The 18,350-nt window shown below is 43.6% G+C and overlaps 1 protein-coding gene across 1 annotated transcript in view; it reads right to left on the reverse strand.

Moving 5' to 3' along the window:
- LOC123728738 (dedicator of cytokinesis protein 11-like) overlaps window positions 1–18,350 on the reverse strand; it is a 145,341-nt gene that overhangs the window by 3,682 nt on the left and 123,309 nt on the right. Inside the window, 7 exon segments of the mRNA XM_045701398.2 lie at window positions 452–590; window positions 1,249–1,349; window positions 2,570–2,754; window positions 5,329–5,539; window positions 6,173–6,319; window positions 10,732–10,845; window positions 12,671–12,793. Coding sequence (XP_045557354.2) covers window positions 452–590; window positions 1,249–1,349; window positions 2,570–2,754; window positions 5,329–5,539; window positions 6,173–6,319; window positions 10,732–10,845; window positions 12,671–12,793 — 1,020 coding nt within the window.

Consider the following 18,350-nt stretch of genomic DNA (forward strand, 5'->3'; position numbering starts at 1 on the left):
GGGGCTATTTTGAATTGAGCTGTTGATGCAAGTATGCATGCGACCAGACATGTTGCTTCTTATCAGCAGGTTTCTGGGTAAACGTGACTCAATATCGAAACTGTCTTTTGTAGAGCCAGCTGGTTGCAACACTGGTTGACACACTCTAGCAACTCTGTCACAAAGACGTGGCTTCTTACAGTGAAAATGCAACTTCTCTGTCAGCTTTTAAGATTACACAAAGCACCCCTAAGTCTGGTGTTTGATCAAAAGAAGTAGGGGGAGGAGAGGAGGATGAGAATAGGAGGAGAAGCAAAGACGTGAGACCTCTAGAGAGAGTGTGGTCAGAAGTCATCTTGTGTGCATTGGTAAGGCTGACTGTGAATACAGCAGTTATGATTAAGGGGAGCCCCCCCACCTCACCTGTTATTGGATGATGTCTGACAGCCACCTCCCCCTCCCCCCATGTCACCTGTTCATGGATGATGTCTGACAGCTCCTTAACAATGTCTTTGAAGTTGCCCTTCAGGCCCTCATGGTACTCAAACTGGTCCTCCTTGATCAGACGCTCATTTATGTCCAGCGCCATACTACAGGCCTCCACAAACCTCCTGCATAGACAGGACACCCAGACACCCACGAAACACACACACACAAGTTAAATGGGTACAAAGGATGGTACTCAGCAGGTGTCATAAGACATACAATTCTAAATTAATGGTTATCCATCAAGACAATGACATATTTCATTTTTTGCTCCACAACTTGAGTTTGAACTTTTGGGTGTAGATGATATTTGGTAGGGTGGGTAACTATGCCCGGACCTGAATCTACAGATACCTGAACACCTCCTTCAGCTCTATGGCTTTCTACACATACCTGAACACCTCCTTCAGCTCTATGGCTTTCTACACATACCTGAACACCTCCTTCAGCTCTATGGCTTTCTACACATACCTGAACACCTCCTTCAGCTCTATGGCTTTCTACACATACCTGAACACCTCCTTCAGCTCTATGGCTTTCTGCACATACCTGAACACCTCCTTCAGCTCTATGGCTTTGTACACATACCTGAACACCTCCTTCAGCTCTATGGCTTTCTACACATACCTGAACACCTCCTTCAGCTCTATGGCTTTCTACACATACTTGAACACCTCCTTCAGCTCTATGGCTTTCTACACATACCTGAACACCTCCTTCAGCTCTATGGCTTTCTACACATACCTGAACACCTCCTTCAGCTCTATGGCTTTCTGCACATACCTGAACACTTCATTCAGCTCTATGTCTTTCTTATTGTTGGACTTGCTGGTTTTGGAGTCGTCCAGAAAGGCTCTGGCGTACGCCATAGGACCTGCATTGACCTGTGGCGCACAAGACAAGGGCATGAGTAACAATCTTTAAAAGTAATGAATATCTTAGGTGTTCAGCTTCACCCTCAGGTAGTGCATGGGAACTCCTATGCTGCCTATCCACAGGCAATGACATCTTTATCAACACGCAGCACAGAAATAACATCATTGGTTAAGCCAATTTATCAACCAACCAGCAAATTATTAGAATCAGGTGTTAGATTAGGGTTGGAGCAAAAACCTGCAGGACGGTATCTCTCCAGTAGCATGGTTGAGCAGCCCTGGACTAGCGTGGTAGAGTAACAAACAAACAGTAACATGCTTTATCTGGAATGTTATATTTCCTTTTGCGCGACACAAGACATTTCTCCTATCCAGCTGTTCTATTCTCAGTATCGCCTGCTGCTACAGGTAACTGTCAACACCAACATAAAGTGTCACTGTTCCCCGGGCGCTGAAGACGTGTATGTCGATTAAGGCAGCCCCCCGCATCTCTCTGATTCAGAGGGGAAGGGGTTAAATGCGGAAGACACATTTCAGTTGAATACATTCAGTTGGACAACTGACTAGGTATCCCCCTTTCCCTTTCTTAAGAGGGTGTATGGCCACCACGAGCTGCCAGAACAGCTTCAATGCGCCTTGGCGTAGATTCTACAAGTGTCTGGAACTTCCTGTGTGCTTTCAATATACTTTGTATCCCTCAATTGTTTATTTTGGAAGTTACCTATAGAATGGATGGAGAGGTATCGCTCGAGTTGCAACAAAATGGATGATCAAGTTCGGAATGAACCAATTTCACGTGTACAACATCTATAGACCTGCATCACTATACTGAGAGCTTTGCTGCTTCTAAAATGACCTATTTGGGTGTTTTTAGAGCCTTTGTTCATGTTTTTTTTGTGGCCCCCATATTACACAACGAGGATGAGGAAGTGATTTGCTGTTTGGGGCAAGTAAAAAAATTAAAATAGGAAAAACACAAAAAAGGTGTCTGGACCCTAATATAACATGTGATAAAAAACGGACATTTGGTTGTAAAAAACAAACTGCTCCTTTAAGGTTGTGTCATTAGATTTTGGGTGGAGTCACGAGAATTTTTGGTGGATAAAATGAGGGCCCTGCTGGCAAATGTTGAATACCACTGTCTTAAGGTCTAATGTTAGTCTGTGGTGTTAGCTGCATGCACTAGCTGCATGCACAAAGTGATGTAGCTACAGTAAGGTCTAGTCTACCTGTACAGAGACACAGCCCTGCAATTTGAGCTGCATCAGGTCCACCTCCTGGGAGGAGCAGAGTTTGGTCAGCTCGGCGGTGCACGCCCGCATCTCGTCGATGGCCACGTCCACAGGCTTCAGCTCTACCTGCTTCTCCCCCAACACCTCCACACGCTTCTTCACATACGGAAACGTGTTGGCTGCTGGACAGAAGAGATACAGCACACAGTCAGGTCTCATAGACAATTCTAAACTCCTTAGCCCAAATCACTACACCCTACCCCTACACACTAACCCATAAACCCTAATGACATTTTATAACATTGTAACAAATTATAACAAGTCATAACAGCATTGTCTGGTATTGGTCTTGGAGTAATTTTTCACAGAACCTTCTGTCTCCTTCCATTGTTCTTAAATTGTGGGAAATTATCATTTTGAAACAGCCTTTCTGAGAAGCAGACAATTGAAATGCTGAAGCTAATGTAACACTGATCTAACTGGTAGTCCTTGGTCAAATATACGAACAGGTCATGTCGTGCAACAATGTTATTGCAACAACAAAAAGTAAACAACCCTGAACAAACACGCCACACATAACAAAACTCTTGTATTGGTTTATAGCAGGGATGGGCAACTTATATATACAGTTGAAGTCGGAAGTTTACATACACTTAGGTTGGAGTCATTAAAACTCGTTTTTAAACCACTCCACAAATGTCTTGTTAACAAACTATAATTTTTGCAAGTCGGTTAGGACATCTACTTTGTGCATGACACAAGTAATCTTTCCAACAATTGTTTACAGACAGATTATTTCACTTATAATTACCTGTATCACAATTCCAGTGGGTCAGAAGTTTACATACACTAAGTTTACTGTGCCTTTAAACAGCTTGGAAAATTCCAGAAAATTCTGTCATGGCTTTAGAAGCTTCTGAGGCTAATTTATATCATTTGAGTCAATTGGAGGTGTACCTGTGGATGCTATGATGGAACTGGCTCTCATGACCACCACCACAGGAAAAGAAGACCCAGAGTTACCTCTGCTGCAGAGGATAAGTTCATTAGAATTAACTGCACCTCAGATTGCAGACCAAATAAATGCTTCACAGAGCTCAAGTAACAGACATATCTCAACATCAACTGTTCAGAGGAGACTGTGTGAATTAGGCCTTCGTGGTCGATTTGCTGCAATGAAACCACTACTAAAGGACACCAATAATAATAAGAGATTTGCTTGGGCCAAGAAACACGGACAATGGACTTTAGACCGGTGGAAATCTGTCCTTTGGTCTGATGAGTCCAAACCTCTGTGTCTTTGATCTCCACATGTGTGTTTCCCACCGTGAAGCATGGAGGAGTAGTGATGGTGTGGGGGTGCTTTGCTGGTAAAACATTTTGAATTCAAGACACACTTAACCAGTGTGGCTACCACAGCATTCTGTAGTGATACGCCATCCCATCTGGTTTGTGCTTAGTGGGACTATCATTTGTTTTTCAACAGGACAATGACCCAAAACACACCTCCAGACTGTGTAAGGGCTATTTGACAAAGAAGGAGAGTGATGGCGTGCTGCATCAGGTGACCTGGCCTCCACAATCACCCGACCTCAAATCAATTGAGATGGTTTGGGATGAGTTGGACCGCAGCGTGAAGGAAAAGCAGCCAACAAGTGCTCAGCATATGTGGGAACTCCTTCAAAACTGTTGGAAAAGCATTCCAGGTGAAGCTGGTTGAGAGAATGCCAAGAGTGTACTAAGCTGTCATCAAGGCAAAGGGTGGCTACTTTTATTTTGATTTGTTTAACACTTTTCTGCTTCCTACATGATTCCATATGTGTTATTTCATAGTTTTGATGTCTTCACTAATATTCTACAATGTAGAAAAAAGTTAAAATAAAGAAAAACCCAAGAATGAGTAGGTTTGTCCAAACTTTTGACTGGAACTGTATATATGGAGACTGTTAATTTCCAAAAATAAGGGGCTAAATACATGAATCTGTTGTTCCATTATCACGTTGGTTTAACGGGATCGGGAGACAGGCGCAGGAATGTGTAATAGGGTTTTTTATTTACCCAAATTACAGCGTGCCATGTAAAAACAAACACGTATACAAAACACAGGGTTGAAACCCAAACAAAAGAGCGAGGAGTACCTCGAATAAATACACCGGGGCCAGACCAGTAACATACACAATGATTCCACACGGGACGAGACCTGTAATCATCTACGCAATACAAGTGGCACGAAAGCCAAAACAACACAGGTACTCACACTACCAAAGGACATTGGAACAATAACCAACAGCCCAATGGAAACCAAAGGGCACATTTAAACAATTACAATCAGTGGGAATGGGGACCAGGTATGCGTAATGACACAGTTCCGGAGAGATCCGTGACATCCATGTAGTGAATCTGTTTTCAATGCGTTTGTATGGGCTAATAGTAGTAAGGCCAAATATACATTTTCATCTGTTTTATATATTTTTGGGATACTTCAAGGGGTCTTAAAATTTAAAATCAATATAGCCAAATGATCTTTAGTATGACCTTAAAACAATTCCATATAGCTTAGTAGAAGACACCCCACACATTTCTGGTTATATTATTTTCCTGCTGTGAGAAGTGGGGTCAAACTAAGATTTTACAACCTAAAGGTGCACAGAGGTTGTTAAGCTAACTAACTGGTGTAAAGTGTGTGAATGGTTGTAACAAAGTTGTAAAGCTAACTAGTGGTTTTAAAGAGGTTGTAATGAGGTCATGAAGCTAACTTATGAGCACTGTCCTCCTCTTGCACTGGTCCTCCACACCGCCATGTTTCTTCCCCATCAGCGTGTACGGCGTCTCGAACATGAAGCGGTTGATGTTGTGGCACTTCTCAAAGTCTGTCTTCTTCTCCGGACACTCCTTCTCGTCAAAGTAAGCCTTGACGAAGGTGACCTGGATGTAAGCGAACTTGATGTCCAGGTCTTTGGGGTTGACCTGTTGGAGACAGGAGGGGTGTTAGGTAGAACCTAGATAATGTATTACCTAGAAAAGGTAAATGATTTATGTCGTCTTTGAATCAGTGCTCTTGAATGCAAGACACATTCCTGTAAAAAGGCCACATGTCTAGATGGGATACAGATTGTCAAATTTAACCTTAACCTAATTCTCCTAACCTGCAGCATAAGTTCTCCTAAACCTGCTACAAAAAGTACATTTTGACAAAAACTGTATCCCTTCTGGGCAAAATCCACATGAATGGAACTAAGGCCAATAGTTTTTCCTGATCAGGTCAGATGGTCAGTAATAGCTCCTGGCTTTTGGTATAGCATCCTTTATATCAGTGGGTGACCAAACCTTGTCCTGGAGTCCTTCAGTATGTATAGTACTACAGGAATTTCTAGATTGTTCATAGTTGGACCATCCTCTCTTCTCAGGAATGAAGAAAATAAAGATGAAAATATATGTTTTTATTTCTGGCTGCAAATTAAATTCATTTGAAACTACTGGAGAGTTTCCAACTCCAATAAAGGAAACAGCCTATTTCCTTATTCTAGGAACTCGTAGACTCAAAAATAGTGCACTGCATAGGGAATATGATGCCATTTGGGACGCACCCATAGTTATTACCTTGCTGGAGTCCTGGATGATTTTGACGTTGTCAGCTCCAAATTTGTACCCGTAGAGCCATAGAAGGCGCTGTGAGATCTCCGACAGACCTGTGAGTTTGGGCTCCTTGTAAACATACTCCTTCCCATCCTCCTCCTCAAAGTAACCCTGTCAACAAGACATATTAGCAATCTTAGAAAACTGAGTGTTCCAAATTCCAACTGGCCAATGGTGGTGCGGATGTTCATGCTGCAAAACAGGTACAGACTCAGGAGGAAAATATTCAGTCATAAGTCAATTAGACTAACTCTCAAATGTGAAAAGGTTCTGTGTCGGGTATTTCAATATATTTATTGGGATTTTTGAATGTATACAAGCATAAAAAACATTACATAATCAAACATGAACTAATAATATTCTAACAATCCATCTATATAAAACAAGGTTGTCCTTTTTGTGATACTGTAAAGTACCTGAGTTAGCCGCCTTAGGAAGCTCTAAACATCTCAAAATATAAAATACACTGCCTTCAGAAAGTATTCACACTCCTTGAACCTTTCCATAGTTTGTTGTGTTACAAAGTGGGATTAAAATTGATTTAATTGTCATTTTTTGTCAACGATCTACACAAAATACTCTGTAATGTCAAAGTGGAAGAAAAATTGGAACATTTGTAAAACACACTGAACAAAAATTTAAATGCAACATGTAAAGTGTTGGTCCCATCTTTCATGAGCTGAAATAAAAGATCCCAGAAATGTTCCATATGCACAAAAACATTATTTCTCTCAAATGTTTTGCACAATTTATTTTAAATAGTGAGCATTTCTGCTTTGCCAAAATAATCCATCCACCTGACAGGTATGGCTTATCAAGAAGCTGATTAAACAGCATGATCATCACACAGGTGCACCTTGTGCTGGGGACAATAAAAAGGCACTCTAAAATGTGCAGTTTTGTCACACAGAATGCCACAGATGTCTCAAATATTGAGGGAGCATGCAATTGGCACACTGACTGCAGGAATGTCCACCAGAGCTGTTGCCAGAAAATGTAATGTTATTCTCTAAAACGACGTTGGAGAAATTTTGGGAGTACGTCCAACCGGCCTCAAAACCGCAGACCACATGAAACCACGCCAGCCCAGGACCTCCACATCCGGCTTCTTCACCTGTGGGATCATCTGAGACCAGCCACCAGGATTGCTAATGAAACTCTGGGTTTACACAACCAAAGAATTTCTGCACAAACGGTCAGAAACCGCATCATGAAAGCTCATCGGCGTGCTCGTCCTCCCCCCCAGGGTCTTGACCTGACTGCAGTTCTGCGTCGTAACCAACTACAGTGGGCAAAAATAATTTTATATATTTCTTCAGTGTATCTTGACTAGATAAGTACGGTGGCGACCCGTCATTCAGGGCAGGTGGAGAAGACCCCCACCTGTTTTGAGCCCCACCTGTTTTGCATGTTATTTTGGCATTAATACGTGTCACATATCAGTTTGCAAACAATGTAAAAAAAAAAAAAAAAAATCATTGCATTAATTAAGCCGCATACAAACATGGCCTCTTTTTGGCTTTCTTGAGTAAGGCAGCTCCAAAATGCAGGTGTTTCAGCCTAGCTCAGAGAATGACAAGACTTTGATGAAAGTTTGATGACAAAATATGCAAATCAGTCATGGTGCTGAAAAGAAAGTCTGATGTTGGTTCAGCTTTATGTAGGCCCTAACAGATTGTGCGCACCGCTTGTCACCGTTATAGTGCAATTAATGTATTGTTTAGTGTTGTGGCTTTGCTGGCATGCATCTAAAACATTTATTTTTTTGTCCCACCAAGATTTACATGCTAAAATCGCCTCTGGATAGGTATTCAACTCCGTGAGTCAATACATGTTAGAATCACCTTTGGCAGCAATTTACAGCTGTGAGTCTTTCTGGGTAAGTCCCTAAGAGCTTTCCACACCTGGATTGTACAACATTTGCCCACTATTCTTTTCAAAATTCTTCAAGCTCTGCCAAATTGGTTGTTGATCATTACTAGTCAACCATTTTCTGGTCTTGCCATAGATTTTCATGCAGATTTAAGTCAAAACTGTAACTCGGCCACTCATGGACATTTACTGTCTTCTTGGTAAGCAACTCCAGTATAGATTTGGCCTTGTGTTTTAGGTTATTGGCCTGCTGAATGGTGAATTCATCTCCCAGTGTCTGGTGGAAGGCATTTCTTTTTTTTATCCTGAAAAACTCCCCAATTCTTAATCATTACAAGCATACCCACAACATGCAGCCACCACTATGCTTGAAAGCATGGAGAGTGGTACTCAGTGATGTGTTAAATTGGGTTTGACCCAAACATAACACTTCGTATTCAGGACAATGTTAATTGCTTTGCCACATTTTTTGCAGTGTTACTTTAGTGCCTTGTTGCAAACAGGATGCAGATTTTGTAATATTTGTGTTCTGTACAGGCTTCCTTTTTTTCACTCTGTCAATTCGGTTAGTATTGTGGAGTAACTACGTTGTTGTTGATCCATCCTCAGTTTTTTTCATTGGCCTCATGGTGAAATCCCTGAGCGGTTTCCTTCCTCTCCGGCAACTGAGTTAAGAAGGACGCCTGTATCTTTTTAGTGACAGGGTGTATTGATACACCATCCAAAGTGTAACTAATAACTTCACCATGCTCAAAGGGATATTCAATGTTTTTTTTTACCCATCTACCAACATGGGCCCATCTTTGCAAGGCATTGGAAAACCTCCCTGGTCTTTGTCGTGGAATCTGTGTTTGAAATTCACTGCTCGACTGAGGGACCTTACAGATAATTGTCTGTGTGGGTTACAGTAATGAGGCAGTCATTCAAAAATCATGTTAAAACGTATTACACACAGAGTGAGTCCATGCAACTTATTATCTGACTTGTTAAGCAAATATTTACTCCTGAACCTATTTAGGCTTGCCTTAACAAAGGAGTTGAATACTTATTGACTCAATACATTTCAGATTTTCAATTTTAATGAATTTGTAAAATAAATAGAAAAAAAAAACATAATTCCAATAACATAAATGGGGTATTCTGTGTGTGTGTGTGTGTGTGTGTGTGTGTGTGTGTAGGCCAGTGACAAATCTAAATGTAATCTATTTTAAATTCAGGCTGTAATCCCTTATGCATCTGAAGACAGAAGTGAAACTTAACCTAAGCCTTAGTGTTGTAGCATTTTTAGCCCTCTCACAACTATCCTCCTCAGAGGCCACTAGTCTTTAAGGGATTGGTGTAATTTCACTTTAATCTAATATCTCTCTCTCAGTTAGGGAAGTAACCAAGAAAGAACACCATATTTTAGGGATCCCAGATGGTCGATAGATACTGATATCAAACATGGTTAAAGTAAGCTTACAAGATCCAACCACAAGTACCTCAATGACGCTACACTAGCTAGACTATGACAGATGAGCACTGTTGTTATTTTTCTATAGTAATTAACCGAGAGAGACAAGTTTATTTTCTCCCCAAACAAATGGAAGACGGAGAGGAAGATACTCTTCGGCAGTATTACTTATTTTACTTTATTTTCCATATTTTTTCAATGTTTCTGTGATAAAAAAAATACAATTAACATTTAAATGAAAATCTTTAAGAATTCTGAGTATTATTTTTATACTTTGTGCAAGGCAGTTGATAAGCATTATAAACTTTGTGGATGGAGCCTCCCCAATGGCGCAGCGGTCTAAGACACTGCGTCGCAGTGTAAACTGCGTTGCTACAGACGTGGTTCGAGACCCGTGTCGGCCGCAACCGGGAGACCAATGAGGTGACCCACAATTGGCCCAGCGTCGTCCGAGTTAGGGGAGGGTTTGGCCGGTCGGGATGTCCTTGTCCCATCGCGCTGTAGTGACTCCTGTGGCGGGCCAGGCACATGCACGCTGACACGGTCACCAGGTGTTTGGTGTTTCCTCTGACACAAAATGTTTTAGTTTTTTTTGTGGATGGGTATAATTTGTATGTATAAAATAGTAATATTTAAAATGACAAAATCTGGTAATTTTGTAGACATTTATTTAAATTTGCATCGGGCCGTTTCTGGGGGGATTCAGTTAAGATGCTGGCAAAGTCGTCTGAATTCCGGTAGACGGAAACGGCCTGATGTACTTGGGCCGACTCTGGGCATTCATTCATTATGATTCCGGGCCGAGTCCGACAACCGATTCCGGGAAAATTCAATCAGTTCCGGCCCTCCGGAACTAGCTGGGTAACATCTAAAAATAAGGATGGAGTAAGTAATGGGCACTCCATCCTTGACAGAAAGTACAATTGGTTGAGCCAGCATACTAAACAATGATTTGTTAAACATACTAGCATAGCGCTTCGAATGCATGCCCAATCCATTGTTTCCTTATAAGTGGTATGCTAGTGGGGATATTGGAAAGGAGCCATTGACTACAGTTCCTCCCCAGTGTCTGTCTGTCTGAGTCTGTGGGTACAGCGCTTCACAGGTATGCTGTCTCAAAGAGCATAAAATCTAATTAAAAAAAGACTGGGAGGCAAATAGAAGGTGATCATGTATGTTTTATTCCGTATCCACCCACCTGTCCATAGAAGGCCACTCTGAAGTAGGTCCCCAGCAGTCTCCGGCCTGTATGCATCACCTCCAGGATCTTATTGTAAGCTCTGTGCAGCGTGTCATACAGACGGCTCAGTTTCTGAAGAAAAAAAAACACACCACTGGGTATTTGGTGTGTGTGTGTTTGCGTGTATTCACTTATGATTGTGCACCCCATTGTGTGTCTGACTCTCTCTGAGTGTGTGATATTTTTGAGAACGACTACACTGCACTGTATATAGGTTGTTATCAATAAAATGTCACAATATGGTACAGAGAGTTCGGTTTGGCTTCTGGGGGGCAAGGAGACCCCAGCTCCGCTAGAACCATTGACAAATACGTGCTGTCTTCAAGGGATTGTTAAATAACTTTCATAACTATTTGGTTTTAATATCATCACCTCTTGAAGAGCATAGTCAGAATGACACATTTCTGATTATTCCACATTTAGCTCTATCATCAGTTATACAGCATGTAACTGCATGCTTTCATGTTCAGTAAACATCAATTGATCATGTAATTTCAGAAGTGAGGGTAGCCTATCCATTTGGCATGTAACTAGCTAGCTTGCTGAGAAAACATGTCATTTAACTTGCTTCATCAGATACAATATTTGATACATTATGAATATGGTATTCAGGTGAGGTTATCTATGAGATTATCGGTTTACTGTTGTGCTTTTGGAAAGATCCTGACATTAGCAAGTCCTCGTCCTGGGAAAGTTGTCACTCGTACTTCTGTCATCACCACTATAGATGGCAAGCAACTCAAACAATATTTGGATATAGCCATCTAGTTTATCCCCTGAAAGTCAGCTTGTTAATTGGCCATTATTGACGTGATCTGTTATTAGCTAGCTAGCCAATTTGACATGGTCCATCAATCAATGTAGCCTAGCTATCATGTCTGTCATCAGCAATTGTGACACTTAAAAACAATGTTGAAAAGGGGATAATGTTAGCCAACTTCACTAGGTAGGCCTTCATTGGATGGAGAAAAAAGTACATTAGGTCTACTTAACACTATGTTAAGCCAACTGTACAAAGTTTCTACCGGTAGCTTTAAAAGTAAACATTATCAGCTAACAGTACATCGGCAAATGCGCCCTTCTGCTGTTGACAGGCAGAGCCCACATAGGATGGGAAATTAACCTAAACCACTCATACTTCTCAGGTATAGTTAACTTTGATTTTACATACTCAAATATGCAATTAATGGTGGCCAATCTTGTGACATATCAGAGAGAGAACAGAGAGGCTACAGGAACATGTCACTGCCAAAAGACAACGCAGAGACTGTGTTCCTATTGGCACCCTATTCCCTATTTAATGCACTACTTTTGACCAGGGTTCTTAGTAGGGCACTATATAGGGAATAAGGTGCCATTTGAGACTCTACCAAAGAGCTTTTTAAAGCCAGAGCCAAAGCTTCTATTCAAGCTAAGAAGAGAAGAGAGTCTCAGCATGAGAAGATGGAGAGTGGGACATTCTTAGGGTAAACTTCTCATGGACAGTATTTATGTGTGAGACCTTATTCCATAAGCTGAGGAAGGACTTAATGAGCCTTGCTTATTTCTGCTTTATAAACACAGGGGACAGCGTAATGGATAGCGCAATACACGAACAAAGAGGACATAGTTAATATTGTCTGGGATATTGAATGACATTGTCTCAACCTTACAATCGAATACTCATTGTGGGATTCACGCAGTAGATATTTTCCTACAGTCAATCCTAGAATGGTTTTGAGTATTTTAAAAACGAATACAGCCACATCTGTACGTGGGTGGTTGGTTGTAAACAAGATGCTGTGTAAATATTGCTCACAAGGATTCAATTTACATTTCATTCTTGTTTGTGCGTGTGCGTGTGTGTGTGTGTGTGTGTGTGTGTGTGTGTGTGTGCGTGCATGTGTTTGGCTCGTACCTCAAAGTCATGGTGTTTCTCGTAGACAGGGATGATGAGCTTGGCGATGTGTGTGATCAGTTCGTATCGCTCTGCCTTCCACAGCCCCTCTACACACAGCTCCAGCTGTTCCACTAGGACCTCCTAGTGGAACACATAGATAATTAACAACAGTCAGCACAGTGTGAGAGAAATGACGTATTTACCTGATTTATTTGATATTAATGGTTAACAATTGATATTTAACTAATAGTAAGACATTTCTGTCCTGCTAGTGTCTGTGTTTTTATGGTCTCCACTGTAGTTTGTGGTGGATGAATCAGAATTAGTTGGGTAACATAGATAATTAAGATGTTCTATTAATATAATATGCTTATGTGAGATACTTGTCATTAGAAAGTGTCCTTTGGACTCTGGTATGTTTCAGTTGCACGTTTCCCTTAGCTGGGGCTCAGTCACTTGGGGCCCAGAGAGGGGAGAGGTCAGACTTGTCTTTTATATGTGAATGTGTCTTTACCTATTCTTAAACCATGTGAAGGGTTGGCGTGATTAATAGGGAACCAATGACTTGTCTCCACAATGTCTGTGAGCAAGTCACTCCCTCCTTTTCTTTATTGTGGGGAGGTTTATGGCAGTGTCTGGGAACATTGTATGTCTCTTAGATTTACATTTTTACATTTTTTTACATTTTAGTCATTTAGCAGACGCTCTTATCCAGAGCGACTTACAAATTGGTGCATTCACCTATAATATCCAGTGGAACAACCACTTTACAATAGTGCATCTAAATCTTTTAAGGGGGGGGGGTTAGAAGGATTACCTTATCCTATCCCAGGTATTCCTTGAAGAGGTGGGGTTTCAGGTGTCTCCGGAAGGTGGTGATTGACTCCGCTGTCCTGGCGTCGTGAGGGAGCTTGTTCCACCATTGGGGTGCCAGAGCAGCGAACAGTTTTGACTGGGCTGAGCGGGAACTGTGCTTCCTCAGAGGTAGGGAGGCGAGCAGGCCAGAGGTGGATGAACGGAGTGCCCTTGTTTGGGTGTAGGGCCTGATCAGAGCCTGAAGGTACGGAGGTGCCGTTCCCCTCACAGCTCCGTAGGCAAGCACCATGGTCTTGTAGCGGATGCGAGCTTCGACTGGAAGCCAGTGGAGAGAGCGGAGGAGCGGGGTGACGTGAGAGAACTTGGGAAGGTTGAACACCAGACGGGCTGCGGCGTTCTGGATGAGTTGTAGGGGTTTAATGGCACAGGCAGGGAGCCCAGCCAACAGCGAGTTGCAGTAATCCAGACGGGAGATGACAAGTGCCTGGATTAGGACCTGCGCCGCTTCCTGTGTGAGGCAGGGTCGTACTCTGCGAATGTTGTAGAGCATGAACCTACAGGATCGGGTCACCGCCTTGATGTTGGTGGAGAACGACAGGGTGTTGTCCAGGGTCACGCCAAGGCTCTTAGCACTCTGGGAGGAGGACACAATGGAGTTGTCAACCGTGATGGCGAGATCATGGAACGGGCAGTCCTTCCCCGGGAGGAAGAGCAGCTCCGTCTTGCCGAGGTTCAGCTTGAGGTGGTGATCCGTCATCCACACTGATATGTCTGCCAGACATGCAGAGATGCGATTCGCCACCTGGTTGTCAGAAGGGGGAAAGGAGAAGATTAATTGTGTGTCATCTGCATAGCAATGATATGAGAGACCATGTGAGGATATGACAGAGCCAAGTGACTTGGTGTATAGCGAGAATAGGAGTGGGCCAAGAACAGAGCCCTGGGGGACACCAGTGGTGAGAGCACGTGGTGCGGAGACAGATTCTCGCCACGCCACCTGGTAGGAGCGACCTGTCAGGTAGGACGCAATCCAAGCGTGCGCGGTGCCAGAGATGCCCAGCTCGGAGAGGGTGGAGAGGAGGATCTGATGGTTCACGGTGTCAAAGGCAGCAGATAGGTCTAGAAGGATGAGAGCAGAGGAGAGAGAGTTAGCTTTAGCAGTGCGGAGAGCCTCCGTGACACAGAGAAGAGCAGTCTCAGTTGAATGCCCAGTCTTGAAACCTGACTGATTAGGATCAAGAAGGTCATTCTGAGAGAGATAGCAAGAGAGCTGGCCAAGCACGGCGCGTTCAAGAGTTTTGGAGAGAAAGGAGAGAAGGGATACTGGCCTGTAGTTGTTGACATCGGAGGGATCGAGTGTAGGTTTTTTCAGAAGGGGTGCAACTCTCGCTCTCTTGAAGACGGAAGGGACGTAGCCAGCGGTCAAGGATGCGTTGATGAGCGAGGTGAGGTAGGGGAGAAGGTCTCCGGAAATGGTCTGGAGAAGAGAGGAGGGGATAGGGTCAAGTGGGCAGGTTGTTGGGCGGCCGGCCGTCACAAGTCGCGAGATTTCATCTGGAGAGAGAGGGGAGAAAGAGGTCAAAGCACAGGGTAGGGCAGTGTGAGCAGGACCAGCAGTGTCGTTTGACTTAGCAAACGAGGATCGGATGTCGTCAACCTTCTTTTCAAAATGGTTGACGAAGTCATCCGCAGAGAGGGAGGAGGGGGGGGGGGGGAGGGGGAGGAGGATTCAGGAGGGAGGAGAAGGTAGCAAAGAGCTTCCTAGGGTTAGAGGCAGATGCTTGGAGTTTAGAGTGGTAGAAAGTGGCTTTAGCAGCAGAGACAGAAGAGGAAAATGTAGAGAGGAGGGAGTGAAAGGATGCCAGGTCCGCAGGGAGGCGAGTTTTCCTCCATTTCCGCTCGGCTGCCCGGAGCCCTGTTCTGTGAGCTCGCAGTGAGTCGTCGAGCCACGGAGCAGGAGGGGAGGACCGAGCCGGCCTGGAGGATAGGGGACAGAGGAAATCAAAGGATGCAGAGAGGGAGGAGAGGAGGGTTGAGGAGGCAGAATCAGGAGATAGGTTGGAGAAGGTTTGAGCAGAGGGAAGAGATGATAGGATGGAAGAGGAGAGAGTAGCGGGAGAGAGAGAGCGAAGGTTGGGACGGCGCAATACCATCCGAGTAGGGGGAGAGTGAGAAGTGTTGGATGAGAGCGAGAGGGAAAAGGATACAAGGTAGTGGTCGGAGACTTGGAGGGGAGTTGCAATGAGATTAGTGGAAGAACAGCATCTAGTAAAGATGAGGTCAAGCGTATTGCCTGCCTTGTGAGTAGGGGGGGAAGGTGAGAGGGTGAGGTCGAAAGAGGAGAGGAGTGGAAAGAAGGAGGCAGAGAGGAATGAGTCGAAGGTAGACGTGGGGAGGTTAAAGTCACCCAGAACTGTGAGAGGTGAGCCATCCTCAGGAAAGGAACTTATCAAGGCGTCAAGCTCATTGATGAACTCTCCAAGGGAACCTGGAGGGCGATAAATGATAAGGATGTTAAGCTTGAAAGGGCTGGTAACTGTGACAGCATGGAATTCAAATGAGGAGATAGACAGATGGGTCAGGGGAGAAAGAGAGAATGTCCACTTGGGAGAGATGAGGATTCCAGTGCCACCACCCCGCTGGCTCGATGCTCTAGGGGTATGCGAGAACACGTAGTCAGACGAGGAGAGAGCAGTAGGAGTAGCAGTGTTATCTGTGGTGATCCATGTTTCCGTCAGCGCCAGGAAGTCTAGGGACTGGAGGGTAGCATAGGCTGAGATGAACTCAGCCTTGTTGGCCGCAGACCGGCAGTTCCAGAGGCTGCCGGAGACCTGGAACTCCACGTGGGTCGTGCGCGCTGGGACCACCAGGTTAGAGTGGCAGCGGCCACGCGGTGTGGAGCGTTTGTATGGCCTGTGCAGAGGAGAGAGAACAGGGATAGGCAGACACATAGTAGACAAGCTACAGAAGAGGCTACGCTAATGCAAATGAGATTGGAGTGACAAGTGGACTACACGTCTCGAATGTTCAGGAAGTTAAGCTTACGTTGCAAAAATGTTATTGACTAAAATGATACAGTACTGCTGGCTGGTGGAGTAGGCTAGCTAGCAGTGGCTGCGTTGTTGACTTTGAACGTGTAGCTGGCTAGGTAACCTCGGTAGTTTCAGTACTACACCTTGTCATGCTACAAAGCAACTTTGTAGCTAGCTAGCTAACATAACACTAATCAAGACGTTCCTTGTAGTGTATTTAGTTTCAACAATGCTGCTCGTCGGTAATAGTTGGCTAGGTTAGGAAAAAAATGGCGTCGCGGGGGACGGAAATAGCTGGCTAGCTAACCTCGATGGCTGGCTAGCTAACAATTATCAATTAACAATTATCAAGTTATGACAAAGACAACTAGGTAGCTAGCTAGGTAACACTGCACTAGTCAAATCGTTCCGTTGTTTAGTATTAGTAACTACAGCGCTGCTAGTCGGTAACGGATGGCTAGCTGGCAGTGGGTTAATGATGACTAGGTGTGTTGAGTAAGTCTGGCGCCGCGTCGCGGCTGGCTAGCACACCTCGATAATACTCAAACTCAAACTACACAATTATCTTAGATACAGAGACAGCACAGACAACTATGTAGCTGGCTAACTAACACTAACACCACACTAATCAAGTCGTTGTAATGTAATAGTTTCTGCGGTGCTGCTAGTCGGTAGAAGTTGGCTAGCTAACAGTGATGACTAGCTAGCTAGCAGTGTTGACTACGTTAGGAGGACGAAGATAGCTAGCCTCGATGATTACTCAGTTACTCTAAACTACACAAACTACACAATTATCTTTGATACAAAGACGGCTATGTAGCTAGCAGTCCTAGTAGATCTGGCACTTATCCTGTGATAGTATATGGCATAGAGGTTCACTCCCCCCAGTGAGCCTGTCCAGCAGTGGGGTCAAGAGGGGGTTTGCCTGAGATGGGAGTATCTAGAGTTGACAATTGATATATGCCACTGGATGACATGGTGTTTTTGTTCTATGAAGTACCAGGGACGAGATTAGAACCTCGTCATTAGGGATCAAACTGAACGATAATTTATAGCGAATGCTATCTAGCTGTAGATATTCCTCTCTAAAGTAAACAGTCTTTCTTTGTGAACCGTTCCTAACTATCTGTGGTTTGTCATGTCAAAAGGGGGTGGATATTTGCTATAAAATATCTCTGCAGCCATTGTGTAATCACCTTTTTCAATGGTTCATTCAAGAGAGTGCATTATTGAAGGTCAAGTGCTTTTGCAAAAGTATCTTAAATATTAAAGATGTAGTTAACTCGGACTGGTGTGTTTGTAACTATCCTCATTTGGTAATGCAGAAATTAGCCACCACAAGTTCCCTGCAGCTAATCTGGGCGTATGGTCACCAGAGATGGCTTGAGCTGACAAATGAGTTAAACACTACATTACATAGACAAGGATGTGTTTTACTAGGGATAGCTTAGGAGTTTAGAACAATCCCCCATTGACTCAAAATCATCCTTGCAACTGGGAAACTAAGCCAGGGTGGGGTTAAGACAACAACCCGTGCAGATAACAACAGGATGAACCCAGAGTGGCTTATGATGCTCCTTGGTCTGCATGGGAGGGGTTGAACCAACCATGACTGAGCATTGTCAGTGTCAGCTAAAAATATACAGTTGAAGTCGGAAGTTTACATACACTTTAGCCAAATACATTTAAACTCAGTTTCACAATTCCTGACATTTAATCCTATTATACATTCCCTGTTGTAGGTCAGTTAGGATCACCACTTTATTATAAGAATGTGAAATGTCAGATTGATAGTAGAGAGAATGATTTATTTCAGCTTTTATTTCTTTCATCACAGTCCTAGTCGGTCA

Source organism: Salmo salar, chromosome 18 (assembly GCF_965601325.2).
Source record: "Salmo salar chromosome 18, fSalSal1, whole genome shotgun sequence".
Classification (NCBI taxonomy): domain Eukaryota; kingdom Metazoa; phylum Chordata; class Actinopteri; order Salmoniformes; family Salmonidae; genus Salmo; species Salmo salar.